General features: G+C 43.7%; 1 protein-coding gene across 4 annotated transcripts; it reads left to right on the top strand.

Annotated features, from left to right (window-relative positions):
• The first annotated feature begins 15,678 nt into the window (after window positions 1-15,678).
• LOC145879503 (uncharacterized) lies at window positions 15,679-19,703 on the top strand. Of its 4 annotated transcripts, none has more exons than XM_082975147.1 (7): window positions 15,679-15,929; window positions 16,098-16,148; window positions 16,346-16,402; window positions 17,090-17,167; window positions 18,801-18,833; window positions 18,941-19,027; window positions 19,256-19,703. In XM_082975147.1, the coding sequence occupies exons 1-7, from the start codon at window positions 15,884-15,886 to the stop codon at window positions 19,333-19,335; spliced, it is 432 nt and encodes a 143-aa protein (XP_082831273.1). In that variant the 5' UTR covers window positions 15,679-15,883; the 3' UTR covers window positions 19,336-19,703. The 4 variants fall into 4 exon arrangements, with proteins under 4 accessions (XP_082831273.1, XP_082831275.1, XP_082831274.1 ...); XM_082975148.1 differs by having other exon boundaries at window positions 15,714-15,893; XM_082975149.1 differs by lacking the exon at window positions 17,090-17,167.
• The last annotated feature ends 568 nt before the right edge of the window (window positions 19,704-20,271 follow it).

Here is a 20,271-nt window from a genome sequence, read left to right as displayed (position 1 = left end):
TGAATTTTGAAAAATAGCATCCCCTGCCCTTAGTGTCTATATTCCACCGCTCCTGCTCTCTCTGCATCCCCACTGTCCATATCAGGCTTTTTGCTTTGCTCATTGAAACTACTTACATCAACATCCCCTCTACTAAGTGCTTGTTTAGCAAGTACATCAACTGCCTCGTTCCACTCAACCCCCACATGGGCTGGGACCCAAGTAAATCTTGTCTGTATACCCATCTGTCTAACCCTGCCATGGGTTTGTAGTACTTCATAAAGCTGGTATCGTCTGCTACGTTAGCTAAAGGACTGCAGACTCATCAACACTGCAAATGGATCAGAGAAAATAATGACTCTGTCTGGCTTGACTTCCTTCACCCACTGCAAGGCCAACAGCACGGCCAGTAGCTCCACCGTATACAGTGCATTCGGAAAGTATTCAGACCCCTTGACTTTTTCAAAATGTTGTTACGTTACAGCCTTATTTTTTTATTTTTAACATTTCATCTTTATTTAACCAGGTAGGCCAGTTGAGAACAAGTTCTCATTTACAACTGCGACCTGGCCAAGATAAACCAAAGCAGTGCAACAAAAACAACAACACAGAGTTACACATGGGATAAACAAACATACAGTCAATAACACAATAGAAAAATATGTGTACAGTGTGTGCAAATGAAGTAAGGAGGTAAGGCAATAAATAGGCCATAGTGGCGAAGTATTTACAATGTAGCAATTAACACTGGAGTGATAGATGTGCAGATGAGGATGTGCAAGTAGAAATACTGGTGTGCAAAAGAGCAGAAAAACAAAAACAAATATGGGGATGAGGTAGGTAGTTGGATGGGCTATTTACAGATGGGCTGTCTACAGCGATCGGTAAGCTGCTCTGACAGATGATGCTTAAAGTTAGTGTGGGATCTATAAGTCTCCAAATTCAGTGATTTTTGCAATTCGTTCCAGTCATTGGCAGCAGAGAACTGGAAGGAAAGGTGACCAAAGGAGGTGTTGGCTTTGGGGACGACCAGTGAAATATACCTGCTGGAGAGTGTACTACGTATGGGTGTTGCTATGGTGACCAGTGAGCTGAGATAAGGCGGAGCTTTACCTAGCAAAGACTTATAGATGACCTGGAGCCAGTGGGTTTGGCGCCGAATATGAAACGAGGACCAGTCAACGAGAGCATACAGGTCGCAGTGGTGGGTAGTGTATGGGGCTTTGGTGACAAAACGGATTGCACTGTGATAGACTGTAGCCAATTTGCTGAGTAGAGTGTTGGAGGCTATTTTGTAAATGACATCGCCAAAGTCAAGGATTGGTAGGATAGTCAGTTTTACGAGGGTATGTTTGGCAACATGAGTGAAGGAGGCTTTGTTGCGAAATAGGATGCCGATTCTAGACTTCATTTTGAATTGGAGATGCTTAATATGAGTCTGGAAGAAGAGTTTACAGTCTAGTCAGACACCTAGGTATTTATAGTTGTCCACATATTCTAAGTCAGAACCGTCCAGAGTAGTGATGCTAGTCAGGCGGGCGGGTGCGGACAGTGATCGGTTGAAAAGCATGCATTTAGTTTTACTACCATTTAAGAGCAGTTGGAGGCCATGGAAGGAGTGTTGTATGGCATTGAAGCTCGTTTGTTAACACAGTGTCCAAGGAAGAGCCAGAAGTATACAGAATGGTGTCATCTGCGTAGAGGTGGATCAAAGAATCACCCGCAGCTAGAGCGACATCATTGATATATACAGAGAAAAGAGTCGGCCCGAGAATTAAACCCTGTGGCACCCCCATAGAGACTGCCAGAGGTCCAGACAACAGGCCCTCTGATTTGACACACTGAAATCTGTCTGAGAAGTAGTTAGTGTACCAGGTGAGGCAGTCATTAGAGAAACCAAGGCTGTTGAGTCTGCCGATAAGAATACGATGATTGACTGAGTCGAAAGCCTTGCTTCCTTAGGATAGTACTGTCTTTTATCGATGGCGGTTATGATACCATGAGCGTGGCTGAGGTGCACCTGTGACCAGCTCAAAAACCGGATTGCATAACAGAAGGTACGGTGGGATTCTAAATCATCGGTGATCTGTTTGTTAACTTGGCTTTCAAAGACTTTAGAAAGGCAGGGCAGGATGGATATAGGTCTGTAACAGTTTGGGTCTAGAGTGTCTGACCGTGGCCACTTTCCAATCTTTAGGAATCTCAGACGATACAAAAGAGAGGTTGAACAGACTAGTAATAGGAGTTGCAACAATGACGGAGGATAATTTTAGGAAGAGAGGGTCCAGATTGTCTAGCCCAGCTGATTTGTAGGGATCCAGATTTTGCAGCTCTTTCAGAACATCAGCTGTCTGGATTTGGGTGAAGGAGAAGCAGGGATTTATCGTGGATTTATCGGTGGTGACAGTGTTTCCTAGCCTCAGTGCAGAGGGCAGCTGGGAGGAGGTGATCTTATTCTCGATGGACTTTAGAGTGTCCCAAAACCTTTTGGAATTAGTGCTACAGGATGCAAATTTCTGTTTGAAAAAGCTAGCCTTTGCTTCCCTAACTGACTGTTTATATTGGTTCCTGACTTCCCTGAAAAGTTGCATATCGCGGGGACTATTCGATGCTAGTGCAGTACGCCACAGGATGTTTTTGTGCTGGTCAAGGGGTGTCAAGTCTGGAGTGAACCAAGGGCTATATCTGTTCTTAGTTTAACACTTTTTGAATGGGGCATGCTTATTGAAGATGGTGAGGAAAGCACTTTTAAAGTACAATCAGGCATCCTCTACTGACGGGATGAGGTCAATATCCTTCCAGTAGACCCGGGCCAGGTCGATTAGAAAGGCCTGCTCGCAGAAGTGTTTTAGGGAGCGTTTGACAGTGATGAGGGGTGGTCGTTTATTCTCAAATTGATTAAATAAAAAATGTTGTCATCAATCTACACACAATACCCCAAAATGGCAAAGCGAAAACGGGTTTTTAGAAATGTTAGCAAATTTATTAAAAATAAAAAACTGAAATACCTTATTTACATAAGTATTCAGACCCTTTGCTGTGAGACTCACAACGGACCTCAGGTTTATCCTGTTTCCATTGATCATTCTTGAGATGTTTCTACAACTTGATTTAAGGCCACTTGTGGTAAATACAATTGATTGGATATGATTTGGAAAGGCACACACCTGTCTATATAAGGTCCCACAGTTGACAATGCATGTCAGAGCAAAAACCAAGCCATTAGGTCGAAGGAATAGTCCGTAGAGCTCCGAGACAGGATTGTGTCGATGCACAGATCTGGGGAAGTGTACCAAAAAATGTCAAAAGCTCACAGAGCAAGACCGCTGAGTGCTGAAGTGCGTAACATTTTGTCTGTCCTCGGTTGCAACACTCACTACCGAGTTCCAAACTTCCTAAGGAAGCAACGTCAACACAAGAACTGTTCATTGGGAGCTTAATGAAATGGGTTTCCATGCTCGAGCAGCTGCACACAAGCCTTAGATCCCCATGTTTAATGCCAAGTGTCAGCTTGAGTGGTGTAAAGCTCACTGCCATTGGACTCTGGAGCAGTGGAAACGCGTTCTCTGGAGTGATGAATCACGTTTCACCATCCGATGGACCAATCTGGGTTTGGCGGATGCTAGGAGAACGCTACCTGCCAAAATTCATAGTGCTAACTGTAAAGTTTGGTGGAGGAGGAATAATGGTCTGGGGATGTTTTTCATGGTTCGGGCTTAGTTCCAGTGAAGGGAAATCTTAACACTACAGCATACAATGACATTCTAGATGATTCTGTGCTTCCAACATTGTGGTAACAGTTTGAGGAAGTCTCTTTCTTGCTTCAGCATGACAATGACACCGTGCACAAAGCGAGGTCCATACAGAAATGGTTTGTAGAGATCGGTGTGGAAGAACTTGACTGGCCTACACAGAACCCTAACCTCAACCCCATCGAACACCTTTGGGATGAATTGGAATGCTGACTTCGAGCTAGGCCTAATCGCCCAACATCAGTGCCCAACCTCCCTAATGCTCTTGTGGCTGAATGGAAGCAAGTCCCCGCAACAATGTTGCAACATCTAGTGCAAAGCCTTCCCAGAAGAGTGTAGGCTGTTATAGCAGAAAAGGGGGGACAAACTCCATATTAATACCCATGATTTGAGATGTTCGACGAGCAGGTGTCCATATACTTTTGGTCATGTAGAGTATATATAATATATATATATATATATATATATAAGTGTTAAAGACATATATTTTATATTTGAGATTCTTCGAAGTAGCCACCCTTTGCCAAGACCTGAAGGTCAGTCAATGAAGAACATTTCAAAAGTTTCTTCAAGTGCAGTTGCAAAAAACCATCATGTACTATGAGGAAACTGGCTCTCATGAGGATCGCCACCGGAAAGGAAGACCCAGAGTTACCTCTGCTGCAGAGGATAAGTTCATTAGAGTTATCAGCCTCAGACATTGCAGCCCAAATAAATGCTTCACAGAGTTCAAGTAACAGACACATCAACTGTTCAGAGGAGGCTGCCAGAATCAAGCCTCCATGGTCGAATCGCTGCAAAGAAACCACTACTAAAGGACACCAATATGAAGAAGAGACTTGTTTGGCCAAGAAACACGAGCAATGGATATTAGACTGGTGGAAATCTGTCCTTTGGTCTGATGTGTCTTTGTGAGACGCAGAGTAGGTGAACGGATGATCTCCGCATGTGTTGTTCCCACCGTGAACCATGGAGGAGGAGGTGTGGTGGTGTGGGGGTGCTTTGCTGGTGACACTGTGATTTATTTAGAAATCAAGGCACACTTAACCAGCACGGCTACCACATCATTCTGCAGTAATACGCCATCCCATCTGGTTTGCACTTAGTGGGACTATCATTTGTTTTTCAACAGAACAATGACCCAATACACCTCCAGGCTGTGTAAGGGCTATTTGACCAAGAAGGAGAGTGATGGGGTGCTGCATCAGATGTCCTGTCCTCCACAATCACCCGACCCTAACCAAATTGAGATGGTTTGGGATGAGTTGGATCGCAGAGTGAAGGAAAAGCAGCCAACAAGTGCTCAGCATATGTGGGAACTCCTTCAAGAGTGTTGAAAAAGCATTCCAGGTGAAGCTGGTTGAGAAAATGCCAAGAGTGTGCAAAGCTGTCATCAAAGCAAATGGTGGCTACTTTGAAGAATCTCAAATATAAAATATATTTTGATTTGTTCAACACTTTTTTGGTTCCTACATGATCCCATATGTGCTGTGCAGACCGCACCACCCTCTGGAGAGCCCTGCAGTTGTGGGCGGTGCAGTTCTCGTACCAGACGGTGATACAGCCCGACAGGATGCTATCGATTGTGCATCTGTAAAAGTTTGTGATGGTTTTAGGTGACAAGCCAAATTTCTTAAGCCTCCTGAGGTTGAAGAGGCTCTGTTGCGCCTTCTTAACCACACTGTCTGTTAAGGTGGACCATTTCAGTTTGTTCGTGATGTGTATGCCGAGGAACTTAAAACTTTCCACCTTCTCTACTGCAGTCCCGTCGATGTGGATGAAAGGTGCTCCCTCTGCTGTTTCCTGAAGTCCATGATCATCTCCTTTGTATTGTTGACATTAAGTGAGAGGTTGTTTTCCTGACACCACACTGAGTGCCCTCACCTCCTCCCTAAAGGCTGTCTCGTCATTGTAGGTGATCAAGCCTACTACTGTTGTGTCGTCTGCAAACTTGATGATCGAGTTGGAGGCGTGCATGGCCACGCAGTCATGGTTGAACAAGGAGTACAGGAGGGGGCTGAGCACGCACCCCTTGTGGGGCCCCAGTGTTGAGGATCATGAACTTGAATCGGTTGGCGGAGGAAACAAGGATGAGTGGACTTTTGTGCAGAAAGGAGCAAAATTGTTGTGGGAAAGAATATATTTAGTTCTGCTAATAATCTAGAAGTATCTGGTAGGAGTATCTTTTTTTTTATGAGGTATGTCAGAATTGGTGAATATGTTTGAAATGTCTATATAAGTCAAGGAATGTAAAGAGGAAGAAAGTTACTTCTGCAATGAAAGAAATTATAAAACAAATACAGTTGAAGTCAGAAGTTTACATACACTTAGGTTGGAGACATTAAAACTTATTTTTCAACCACTCCATACATTTCTTGTTAACAAACTATAGTTTTGGCAAGTCGGTTAGGACATCTATTTTGTGCATGATACAAGTAATTTTTCCAGCAATTGTTTAGACAGATTATTTCACTTATAATTCACTGTATCACAATTCCAGTGGTTCAGAAGTTTACATACACTAAGTCGACTGTGCTTTTAAACAGCTTGGAAAATTCCAGAAAATGATGTCATGGCTTTAGAAGCTTCTGATAGGCTAATTGACATCAATTGAGTCAATTGGAGGTGTACCTGTGGATATATTTCAAGGCCTACCTTCAAACTCAGTGCCTCTTTGCTTGACATCATGAAAAAAATCAAAAGAAATCAGCCAAGACCTCAGACAAAAAATTGTAGACCTCCACAAGTCTGGTTCATTCTTGAGAGCAATTTCCAAACGCCTGAAGGTACCATGTTCATCTGTACAAACAATAGTACGCAAGTATAAACACCATGGGACCACGCAGCCGTCATACCGCTCAGGAAGGAGATGTGTTCTGTCTGCTATAGATGAACGTACTTTGGTGCGAAAAGTGCAAATCAATCACAGAACAACAGCAAAGGACCTTGTGAAGATGCTGGAGGAAACAGGTACAAAAGTATCTATATCCAAAGTAAAACTAGTCCTATATCGACATAACCTGAAAGGCCGCTCAGCAAGGAAGAAGCCACTGCTCCAAAACCACCATAAAAAAGCCAGACTACGGTTTGCAACTGCACATGTGTACAAATATCGTACTTTTTGGAGAAATGTCCTCTGGTCTGATGAAACAAAAATATAACTGTTTGGCTATAATGACCCTCGTTATGTTTGGAGGAAAAAGGGAGAGGCTTGCAAGCCGAAGAACACCATCCCAACCGTGAAGCACAGGGGTGACAGCATCATGTTGTGTGGGTGCTTTGCTGCAGGAGTAATTGGTACACTTCACAAAATAGATGGCATCATGAGGATGGAAAATTATATGGATATATTGAAGCAACATCTCAAGACATCAGTCATGAAGTTAAAGCTTGGTTGAAAATGGGTCTTCCAAATGGACAGTGACCCCAAGCATACTTCCAAAGTTGTGGCAAAATGGCTTAAGGACAACAAAGTCAAGGTTTTGGAGTGGCATTCACAAAGCCCTGACCTCAATCCCGTCAAAAATGTGTGGGAAGAACTGAAAAAGCGTGTGCGAGCAAGGAGGCCTGCAAACCTGACACGGTTACACTAGCTCTGTCAGGAGGAATGGGCCAAAATTCACCCAACTTATTGTGGGAAGCTTGTGGAAGGCTACCCAAAACATTTGACCCAAGTTAAACAATTCAAAAGCAATTCTACCAAATACTAATTGAGTGTATGTAAACTTCTGACCCACTGGGAATGTGATGAAAGAAATTAAAGCTGAAATAAATCATTCTCTCTACTATTATTCTGACATTTCACATTCTTAAAATAAAGTGGTGATCCTAACTGACCTAAGACAGGGAATTTTTACAAGGATTAAATGTCAGGAATTGTAAAGAACTGAGTTTAAATGTATTTGGCTAAGATGTATGTAAACTTCCAACTTCAACTGTATATATACAGTACCAGTCAAACGTTTGGACACACCTACTCATTCAAGGTTTTTTCTATATTTTTTCTATTTTCTACATTGTAGAATAATAGTGAAGACATCAAAACTATGAAATAACACATATAGTAACCAAAAAACTGTTAAACAAATCAACATATATTTGAGATTCTTCAAATTAGCCACCATTTGCCTTAATGACAGCTTTGCACACTCTTGGAATTCTCTCAACCAGCTTCATGGAAAAAGGAATGCTTTTCCAACAGTCTTGAAGGAGTTCCCACGTATGCTGAGCACTTGTTGGCTGCTTTTCCTTCACTCTGCGGTCCAACTCATCCGAAACCATCTCATTTGGGTTGAGGTCAGGTGATTGTGGAGGCCAGGTCATCTGATGTAGCACTCCATCGCTCTCCTTCTTAGTCAAATAGCCCCTACACAGTCTGAAGGTATGTTGGGTCATTGTCCTGTTGAAAAGTAAATGATAGTCCCTCTAAGTGCAAACCAGATGGGATGGCGCATCGCTGCAGAATGCTGTGGTAGCCATGCTGGTTAAGTATGCTTTGAATTCTAAATAAATCACAGACAGTGTCACCAGCAAAACACCACCACACCATCACACCTCCTCTTCCACGGTGGGAACTACACATGCGGAGATCATCCGTTCACCTTCACCTACGGTTAGAACTAAATATCTCAAATTTGGACAGATTTCCACCGGTCTAATGTCCATTGCTTGTTTTTCTTGGCCCAAGCAAGTTTCTTCTTCTTATTGGTGTCCTTTAGTAGTGGTTTCTTTGCAGCAAATCGACCATGAAGGCCTGATTCACACGGTCTCCTCTGAACAATTGATGTTGATGTGTCTGTTACTTGAACTCTGTGAAGAATTATTTGGGCTGCAATTTCTGAGGCTGATAACTCTAATGAACTCTAATGAACAAAGGTAACTCTGGGCCTTCCTTTTCTTTGGTTGTCCTCGTGAGATGCAGTTTCATCATAGCGCCTGATGTTTTTTGCGACTGCACTTGAAGAAACTTTCAAAGTTCTTGAAATGTTCTGGATTGACTGATGTCTTAACGTAATGATGGACTGTCGTTTCTCTTTGTTTATTTGTGCTGTTCTTGCCATAATATGGACTTTGTCTTTTACCAAATAGAGCTATCTTCACATTGCCCCCGCCTCCTCTCTCCACATCACTGCCACTCTCTCTTGTCATCTATGCATAGTCACTTTAATTAACTCTATCTACATGTACATACTACCTCAACCAACCGGTGCCCCGCACATTGACTCTGTACCGGCACCACCCTGTATATATTGTTATTTTTTTACTGCTCCTCTTTAATTACTTGTTACTTTTATCTCTTATTCTTATCCACATTTTTTGAAACTGCACTGTCGGTTAGGGGCTCGTAAGTAAGCATTTCACTGTAAGGTCTACACCTGTTGTATTCGGGCGCATGTGACTAATAAAAGTTGATTTGATTTCTGTATACCACCCCTTCCTTTTCACAAAACAACTGATTGGCTCAAACGCATTAAGAAGGAAAGAAATTCCACAAATTAACTTTTAACAAGGCACACCTGTTAATTGAAATTCAGTCCAGGTGACTACCTCATGAAGCTGGTTGAGAGAATACCAAGAGTGTGCAAAGCTGTCAACAAGGCAAAGGGTGGCTAATTTGAAGAATTTCAAATATGAAATATATTTTGATCTGTTTACACTTTTTTGGTTACAACATGATCCTATATGTGTTATTTCATAGACATGAGGTCTTCACTATTGTTCTACAATGTAGAAAATAGTACAAATAAAGAAAAACCCTTGAATGAGTAGGTCCAAACTTTTGACTGGTACTGTAGATCAGGTGACTAACAGATTCGAGGAAATATGGTGAACACACAGACACACACACAAACTTGTGGTACCTTGAATATATACTGAGTATACAAAACATTAAGATTACCTGAACTTTCCATGACATAGACTGACCAGGTGAATCCAGGTGAAAGCTATGATCCCTTATTGATGTCACATGTTAAATCCACTTCATCCGTGTAGATGAGGGGGAGGAAATAGGTTAAAGAAGGATGTTTAATTCTTGAGACATGGATTGTGTATGTGTGCCATTCAGAGGTTTAATGGGTGTAGACAAAAGATTGAAGTGCCTTTGAACGGGGTATGGTTGTAGGTGCCATGCGTGCCGGTTTGTGTCAAGAACTGCAAAGCTGCTGGGTTTTTCAGGCTTAACAGTTTCTTGTGTGTATCAAGCATGATCCACCAGCCAAAGGACATTCAGTCAACTTGACACAACTGTGGGAAGCATTGGAGTCAATATGGGCCATCCCTATGAAAAACCTTCGACACCTTTTAGAGTCCATGCCCCGAAGAATTGAGGCTGTTCTGAGGGCAAAGGGGGGGGGGGGGGGTTACATCTCAATATTAAGAAGGAGTACCTACTGTTTGGTGTACTCAGTGTATAACCTACTGCTCATGACAGTGTGGTTAGTCATGCCATTCAAATTATGTTTTGGGGACATACTTAGCCCATTCATAGACGGTAATGCTAATCATGTACCGTCTATTCACTAACCTGTCTGCCGTCCGGGGGCAAATGTACGGACGCTGCCCCGAAGCTCTATCAAAATATCAAAACGCCTCGTATGCTATACGATTTTGGAAACATTTGGAACTTAACTTCCAAACGAGAAATCATTTTCAAAAAACAAAAGGTTAAATTACTACACACCTTTAATAGGGTTTGGGTTCCCACACTGAGGTGATACAGCGCTTGTTTACAGAAGACAGAGACGTCCACCTGTTCTAATTGGCTATTTAGCGTCTCCAAACACCTGTGTTTAATGGAAGGATGCCAGAATAGTGTTGTTTCTGAAAAATACTGTCAGCTGCAACCATGTTAAAAATATGAAAACAGTGTACACAATAAGTATATATTTTGCATTTGTGAAATTATTTTGATGTGAAGGTAGAAGGCTTTATGTTTCGACAACCGTATCGCAATTGAGAATCAATTCCCATTTAGATGGAATATTTGTCTGTTTTGGCTACCAGAGACAGTTTACCTGTGAACATAATGTACAGTGCCTTCAGAAAGTATTCAGACCCCTTGACATTTTTCTAATTTTGTTATGTTACAGCTTTATTCGAAAATGTATTAAATTGATTTTTTTCCTCAACAATCTAGACACATTAGCCCATAATGACAAAGCAAAACAGGTTTTTAGAAATGTTTGCTAAGTTATTAAAAATAAAACAACTGAAATATCACATTTACATACATATTCAGACCCTTTACTCAGTACTTTGTTGAAGCACCTTTGCCAGCGATTACAGCATTCAGTCTTTTTGGGTATGATGCAACAAGCTTGGCACACCTGTATTTGGGCAGTTTCTCCCATTCTTCTCTGTAGATCCTCTCAAGCTCTATTAGGTTGGATGGGGAGCGTTGAAGTGCAGCTATTTTTAGGTCCCTCCAGAGATGTTCGATTGGCTTCAAGTCTGGGCACAGGCTGGGCCGCTCAATGACATTCAGAGACTTGTCCCGAAGCCACTCCTGCATTGTCTTGGCTGTGTGCTTAGGGTCGTTGTCCTGTTGGAAGCTGAACCTCTGCCCCAGTTTGAGGTCCTGAGCACTCTGGAGCATGTTTTCACCAAGGATCTTTCTGTACTTTGCTTCGTTCATCTTTCCCTCAATCTTGACTAGTCTCCTAGTCCCTGTCACTGAAAAACATTCATACAGCATGATGCTGACACCACCTTGCGTCACTGTAGCGATTGTGCCAGGTTTCCTCCCGACGTGACGCTTGGCATTCAGGAAAAAGAGTTCAATCTTGGTTTCATCAGAGCAGAGAATCTTGTTTCTCATTTTCTGAGAGTCGTTAGGTGCGTTTTGGCAAACTCCAAACAGGCTTTCATGTGCCTTTTACTGAGGAGTGGCTTCAGTCTGGCCACTCTACCACAAAGGCTTGATTGGTGGAGTGCTGCAGAGATGGTTGTCCTTCTCGAAGGTTCTCCCATCTCCACAGGGGAACTCTAGAGCTTTGTCAGAGTGACCATCGGGTTCTTGGTCACCTCCATGACCAAGGCCCTTCTCCCCGGATTGCTCAGTTCGGCCGGGCGGCCAGCTCTAGAAAGAATCTTGGTGGTTCCAAACTTATTCCATTTAAGAATGATGGAGGCCACTGTGTTCTTGGGGACCTTCAATGCTACAGAAGCGTTTTGGTACCCTTCCCCAGATCTGTGCCTCGACACAATCCTGTCTCGGAGCTCTACGGACAATTCCTTCAACCTTATGGCTTGGTTTTTGTTCTGACATGCACTGTCAACTGTGGGACCTTATCTAGACAGGTGTGTGCCTTTCCAAATCATGTCCAATCAATTGAATATACCACAGGTGGACTCCAATCAAGTTGTAGAAACATCTCGAGGATGATCAATGGAATTAGGATGCACCTCAGCTCAATTTCAGTTGGACCGCAGAGATTTTCAGGGACCTGCACGGGCAGGGTGTAGTGGTGTATATCGATGACATTCTGATATACTCCGCTACACGCGCCGAGCATGTGTCCTTGGTGCGCAGGGTACTTGGATGACTGTTGGAGCATGACCTGTGCGTCAAGGCTGAGAAATGCCTGTTCTTTCAGCAGGCCGTCTCCTTCCTAGGGTATCGCATTTCCACGTCAGGGGTGAGATGGAAAGTGACCGCATTTCAGCTGTGCGTAATTGGCCGACTCCCACCACGGTAAAGGAGGTGCAGCAGTTTTTAGGGTTTGCCAATTACTACCGGATATTTATCTGGTGTTTTGGCCAGGTGGCTGCTCCCATTACCTCACTGCTGAAGGGGGGTCCTGTACGTTTGCGGTGGTCGGCTGAGGCGGACAGGGCTTTTGGGCAACTAAGGGCTCTGTTTACCTCGACTCTCGTGCTGGCCCATCCGGATCCATCGGACGCGTCCGAGGCTGGGAAAGGAGCCGTGCTCTCTCAGCGCTCGGGTACGCCACCGATGCTCCGCCCCTGTACTTTCTTCTCGAAGAAGCTCAGCCCGGCGGAGCGGAACTATGATGTGGGGGACTGGGAGCTGTAGGCTGTGGTTAAAGCTTTGAAGGCGTGGAGACATTGGCTTGAGGGGGCTAAACACCCTTTCCTCATCTGGACTGACAACCGCAACCTGGAGTACATCCGGGCAGCGAGGAGACTGAATCCTCGTCAGGCAAGGTGGGCCATGTTTTTTTTTACCCGTTTTGTGTTTACCCTGTCCTACAGACCAGGTTCCCAAAATGTTAAGGCAGACGCACTGTCCCGGCTGTATGACACAGAGGAGCGGCCCATGGATCAGACTCCCATACTCCCGGCCTCCTGCCTGGTAGCACCAGTTGTGTGGGAGCTGGACGTGGATATTGAGCAGGCGTTATGTACAGAGCCCGCTCCCCTCCAGTGTCCCGTCGGGCATCTGTACGTTACGTCTGCTGTCCGTGACCAGTTGTTCTATTGGGCCCACACGTCACCCTCCTCTGGTCATCCGGGGATCGGCTGGACGGTGCGCTGTCTGAGTGGGAAGTACTGGTGGCCTACCTTGGTAAAGGACGTGAGGGTTTATGTTTCCTCCTGCTCGGTGTGCACCCAATGTAAGGCTCCTAGACACCTGCCTACAGGTAAGCTACATCCCTTACCCTTTCCACAACGGCCTTGGTCACACCTGTCGGTGGATTTTCTGACCAATCTTCCTCCCTCACAGGGAAACACCACGATCCTGGTCGTTGTGGATCGTTTCTCTAAGTCCTGTCATCTCCTCCCTCTGCCTGGTCTCCCTATGGCCCTACAGACTGCGGAGGCCTTGTTTACACACATCTTCCGGCGCTACGGGGTGCCTGAGGATATAGTGTCTGATCGAGGTCCCCAGTTCACTTCGAGAGTCTGGAGAGCGTTCATGGAACGTCTGGGGTCTCGAGCAGCCTCACCTCAGGTTTTCACCCCGAGAGTAATGGGCAGGTGGAGAGAGTGAACCAGGATGTGGGCAGGTTTCTGTGGTCTTAATGTCAGGACCGGCCAGGGGAGTGTGCGGCATTCGTGCCCTGGGCCGAGACGGCGCAGAACTCGCTCCGCCACTCCTCTACTAACCTCTCCCCCTTTCAAAAGTATTGGGGTACCAGCTGGTTCTGGCGCTGTGGCATCAGAGTCAGACCGAGGCTCCTGCGGTGAACGACTGGTTCAGGTGCGCGGAGGAGACATGGGAAGCCGCCCATGGTCACCTCCAGCAGGCCGCGCTGTTTTTTTGGCGCGGCGCGGCCTGCTGGAGGTGACCATGGGCGGCTTCCTATGTCTCCTCCGCGCACCTGAACCAGATAAAAAACAGCGCGAACCGTCACTGCAGTGAGGCCCCGGTGTTCGCTCCGGGGGACCGGGTCTGGCTATCGACCCTCCACCTGCCCCTCCACCTGCCCTGCCGGAAGCTGGGTCCGCGATTTGGGGGGCCATTGAAAGTCCTGAGGAGCGTGAACGAGGTGTGTTACAGGTTACAGCTTCCCCCCGATTACCACATTTACCCCTCGTTCCATGTGTCTCTCCTCAGGCCGGTGGTGGTTGGTCCGCTCCAGGAGTCTGAGGTGCGGGAGGTTCCTCCGTCCCCTCTGGACATCAAGGGGGTCCCGGCGTACTCTGTCCGTTCCATCCTGGATTCGAGGCGTCGGGCGAGCGGCCTTCAGTATCTCGTGGAGTGGGAGGGGTACGGTCCGGAGGAGAGGTGCTGAGTTCCGGTGGCGGACGTGTTGGACCCTGACCCTGAAATGCTGCGGGAGTTCCACCGTCTCCGGCCGGATCGCCCGGCGCCTCGCCCTCCGGTCGTGCCCAAGGCCGGTGTCGGCGCGCTGCTGGAGTTGTGCGTACTGTCACGACTTCCACCGAAGTCCTTGTTCGGGCGGTGTTCGGCGGTCGACGTCACCGGCCTTCTAGCCATCGCCGCTCCATTTGTCATTTTTCCATTTGTTTTGTCTTGTTCCCCGCACACCTGGTTTACATTCCCTAATCACACTGCATATATATATTCCTCTGTTCCCCCCATGTCTTTGTGTGGAATTGTTTTGTTACGTGTTTAGTGTTATGCACCAGACTGTTTTTTTCCCCAGGTATCGTGGTTTGACCCGTAGTATGGTTAATGTCATATATTTGCGTTGTTGTGAGTGTTTTTCGCCCTTATTCTCTTTTGCCATTGGCTGGAGGTTTTACGACGCAGTTACGTCTGCCTTTTGTGCTTCTGTCAAATAAAGTGCGCCTGATCACAACTCTCTGCTCTCCTGCACCTGACTTCTCACCAGTAGCGCACAACCTTGACAATAAAGTCCAGTTGTGGCATGATTCCACTATAATATTAGAAAAAAAAGGTTCCAAACAGGTTCTTCGGCTGTCTCCATCAGAGAACCCTTTTGGTTCCAGGGAGAACCACTGTTTGTAAATGATATCTGAGTGTTGGAGAGTGCCCCTTGCTATCCGTAAATTCAAAAACAAGAAAATGGTGCCGTTTGGTTTGCTTTATACATTTTCTTTTACTTTTGATACTTAAGTATATTTGAGCAATTACATTTACTTTTGATACTTAAGTATATTTAAAAGCAAATACTTTTAGAATTTTACTCAAGTCGGATTTTACTGGGTGACTTTCACTTTTACTTGAGTCATTTTCTATTAAGGTATCTTTACTTTTACTCAAGTATGACAATTGGGTACTTTTTCCACCACTGCCTACAATATTTAACAATTCTGTCGTTTAATTGTCTAGTAGAACATTTTAAGCTTTTGACCATAACTGGTGTGTGGCTGGTTGATATGGCATGATAGTTACTGACTATAGTTGCTGACTATGGTTCATGATAGTTACTGACTATCCCTTTGAATTGACGTTGAAAGTAGTACTCCACTAGTAGCGCAATAAAGAAAAGAGGTTACTACTGCTGTGCTTAGCCCACATTCGATTACGTTACGTAACATTCCATCAAAAGACGAGCGACAAGCTTTTGGTTTCATTCTCATAGGTATCTAGAGAGTAGAGGCAGAGTTGAACAGAACTCACTGATTTTTTTAAACCTTGATTTGACAGTATAACTCAGATTGTGGCCCAGTGAGTCACTGTACTTCCTCTTTGAGCTTAACTTTGTTGGCTTTACAAAGTGTTCTGAGTGTCTGTGGACGTCAAGACATCAAGAAAAATGTTCAAAGGTGCTTATCTTCTGGTGGTCATGACAGTCTTAGCTGGTAGGTGCTCATCTGAGCATTATGCATTTCTTCACCTCAGCTCCTGTTGTAACAGTGTAATTGACGCAACTGTGTTCTTTTGACGAGTCATCGACAGCCATTCCAAAGAAATTAAATGTAACTTTAATGTGAAGACAACGCAAGAAAAGATTCTGTTTCTCTTCACAGAGGTGGTTGTTGAGAGCTCTGGCAGCATTTTCCCTGTGGAGGAGGTGTCAGGTGAAGGCATACACAGCACTGAACTTTGCACTTGTATCTTTAATGACCGTTGTTCTTGGTTGCTTTGATCAATGCATATTGCCATAGTCATTTGATTTTCCATTTCCATTTGAATCTATGGTACTATCAATACAGCTTGTTGTGCAATGTAATGGCTAGCCATATACATTACAGTTTCCTGTATGCAAATCTAACAGATTGTCTGAAAAGAGGTTACACAGCAGCCGAAAAGAGAAATTGTGGATTCAATAAAGGTATGGGTCAAAAGTTATGTTTCACAATCTTTTATGAATGCCAGTAACTTTTTAAGGATCTTTCCCTGCAGTCATTTAGAAGTTACAGTACATTCCATCACTGCCATATATTTTATTTCTCTGCATTTTAATGTAAGTCTAAAGCTATGTATGATTCTCTATGGGAGGTATTATTATTCCACCTGAGGGGAATCAACTTAATCTGCCCCCCAGCTGTTATTGAGTGGAAGTAAACACTCCAGACTCCCCACTGGGCACAGACTTCAGTTCAACGTCAAGTTTTGATTTACATTTGGTTGAGTTGTCAACTAATGTGAATTCAACATGAAATAATAAATCATTGGATTTAGGTTGCAAGTTGGGTGAAAAAAAGCTGAACATCCCTTACGTTGATGACTTTTTGCAAATCCAAACCGTTTTCCATGTTGATTTAACATCATCACACTGAATTTGTGTTGTTGAAATGATGTGGAAACAACGTTTATTCAGCCAGTTTTTGCCCATTGGGTCTTGACGTAGGCTACCTTTTGTCTGGTACAAACCTTTCCACTGGTGAGACTAAGTAAAAGTTTCATTTTTGGTTCACACTATCCCAGAAGAGAGCCAAATGGTGATATTTCAATGACTGAATACTCTGTACAGTCATTCCAGTACAGATAGTTTTTGATTCTGGAGGTTTTTTTTCAGCCTGTGAAGATGCAAAATATAAGGACGCAATACTGCCATGCATACGCTTAGGATATGATCTCATTTACCAAGACTCATGTAAGTTACTGATCCTTTGCATTGATTGTTTTTAGTACAGAGCAAGAAAGTTACTTCTGCCATGAAAGAAATTATAAAACAAATATATATACAGTACCAGTCAATAGTTTGGACACACCTACTCATTCAAGGGTTTTTCATTATTTTTACTATTTTCTACAATGTAGAATAATAGTGAAGACATCACAACTATGAAATAACACATACGGAATCATGTAGTAACCAAAAAAGTGGTGAACAAATCAAAATATATTTTATTATATTTGAGATTCTTAAAAGTAGCCACCCTTTGCCTTGATGACAGCTTTGCACACTCTTGGCATTCTCTCAACCAGAGTTTCACCTGGAATGCTTTTCCAACTGTCTATGTTATGCTGAGCACTTGTTGGCTGCTTTTCCTTCACTCTGCGATCAAACTCGTCCCAAACCATCTCAATTGGGTTGAGGTTGGGTGATTGTGGAGGCCAGGTCATCTGATGCAGCACTCCATCCCTCTCATACTTGGTCATTTAGCCCTTACACAGCCTGGAGGCGTGTTGGGTCATTGTCCTGTTGATAGAAAATGATTGTCCCACTAAGCACAAACCAGATGGGATGGCGTATCACTGCAGAATGATGTGGTAACCATGATGGTTAAGTGTGGCTTGATTTCTAAATACTACGTGTGTAGGTGTGTCCAAACTTTTGACTTGTACTCTATATATCTGCAGTGAATACGGCTGCAGGGTAGCCTAGTGGTTAGAGCGTTGGACCAGTAACCGAAAGGTTGCAAGTTCAAATCCCTGAGCTGACAAGGTACAAATCTGTCGTTCTGCCCCTGAACAGGCAGTTAACCCACTGTTCCTAGGCTGCCATTGAAAATAAGAATTTGTTCTTAACGGACTTGCCTGGGTAAAAAAATAAAATACACTGAGCTATACAAAAACATTAGGATCACCATAATAAGTTGCACCTCCCCATTGTGTCCTCAGAACAGCCTCAATTTGTTGGGGCTTGGACTCGACAAGGTGTTGAAAGCGTTCCACAGGGATGCTGGCCCATGTTGATTCCAATGCTTCCCACAGTTGTGTTAAGTTGGCTGGATGTCCTTTGGGTGGAGGACCATTCTTGATACACATGGGAAACTGTTGAGCGTGAATAACCCAGCAGCGTTGCTTTTCTTGACACCAACCAGTGCACCTGGCACCTACTACCATACCCCATTTCAATTGTCTTTTTCAATCCATGTCTCAAGGCTTAAAAATCATTATTTTACCTTTCCCTCCCCTTCATCTACACTGATTGGAGTGGATTTAACATGTGACATCAATAAGGGACCATAGCTTTCACCTGGATTCACCTGGTCAGTCTGTTATGGAAAGAGCAGGTGTATAGATATATCTACAGTATATACTGTATATCGAAAAGCAATAACAACAACAACAGTTTAAAAAAAAAAATCTTGGAGTTAATATTGTATTGAAGTTGATTTTATATTCTCTGCATTTGTTGTTATTTCCGTCCATTATTAGGAGTTTTAGAGTTACGGCATGCCTACCGTTTACCGTGCTTGTTTGTTACTAACTGATAACCACATATCCCAAATATGTATCACATTTTAACAATGTATCTGCTATTTGTCTCTTCTTTACAGCATATCACAGGGATAGTGACTTTGACGTGTATGGTAAGGGTTTTTCAATAGGATATATTTGTTATTTTTCATGATTTGAAGTAAAGTGAATTGCAGACCAATTCCTCCTAAACGACGTGTCTGAACATGTTCTCCTTCAGGTATGGCTCATTGTGCAATGGACAGATGTTCTGAGGGATGGAATAAGAAACCGACAGCTCATGGCGACCAATTTCAGATCTTGTCAGGTGACTCTTGTACAGTATAGAAAGTCCCCTGCTGCCATTTATCCCTTTGCTGTTGTATCCTTATTTGGGCAGTTGAAAAATACTTTGAAACACAGAAAACACGCCACAATTAATAGCAGCCCAAAATGCATACCATTATGGAGTATACACATTAAAGAGAACCAGGCAAGAGAATGCACATTAATATGATACTATACAATAAATTATATATTTATGTTTTATCTACAGGGTTGGCTGAGTCATTCTCCTCTTGCCTGGTTGCAGTGAAGGACTGTGCAAAGCCTGAAAGGAAGAAAGAGGAGCTCTGAGTAGGATTTGGTCTCACATGTCCGTTGTCCTACTTTATGGGGGAAGTTAATAACTGTGTGGATAGTGTCTAAGGAAATGTACTAACATTGCTATAATGGCATGTACACTCCAAAATGTTTACTTCATTCAATGCTGATTCCAAACTAGAAGTTGCTTCTTTGTCTGGCCACTAGATGGTGGCCTGTACCTTTTCATAATTCAAAATAAAAAAACTGTTTTATAAGTAAGAATAAGTGAGAATAGGATGTACCTTTCTAAATGGTAAATCAGTGGCTCCCAAACCTTTCTGCTGTGGAGACCTACCAAAAGCTGTCATATTTTTCTAGTAACACCACAAATAAAGTAAACCTATATTAATTGTCACAAACCTGCTCTCCTTCCTCTCTGTCCATATATATGGCTCTGGTTTGGTCAACCAAGACGATGTCAGTTAGACTTCAGAGTGCTGGGATGGTAGGGCTTGGCCCCTTGGTGTGGAGGTGTTTAGGGGTTAAATACAGGCATCGTGTTGGAATTAGGGTCCTGACAGTGCAGTGTAGGGGTGCTGTGAGTTTCTAGGAGAGGGAGTAAATGGCTTAAAGAAGTGTTCCTAAATCAGGGTCCATCGGGATGTGCACTTATTTGTTCTAACCGAGCACTAACACAGCCTTGATTAGTTGAATCAAGTGTTTTCATGGAGTTCCCTCATTTAGGAACACTGCAGCATAAAATATTGGAGGATTTGAGAATATCTTTTTCACATGGAAGTGAAAAAGCTCTGCAATTAGTGTGCTGTCCAGGGGATTTACTTGTACATCAAGCTGCCTCACACCACAGAAGCAGCAGATAAACTGTCCTATGGTTTGGACAAGGAGGAGCAAACTAGGGATTTGTTACAGGTTCAAGTGTAGTCTTTTTTTGAATCTGTTCCTGTAGACAATATTTTATGATTGTTT

Source organism: Salmo salar, chromosome 05, assembly GCF_965601325.2.
Source record: "Salmo salar chromosome 05, fSalSal1, whole genome shotgun sequence".
In the NCBI taxonomy this organism is placed as follows: Eukaryota; Metazoa; Chordata; class Actinopteri; order Salmoniformes; family Salmonidae; genus Salmo; species Salmo salar.
The sequence above is the reverse complement of the archived record's forward strand: the minus strand, read 5'-3'. Positions and strand labels throughout refer to the sequence as shown.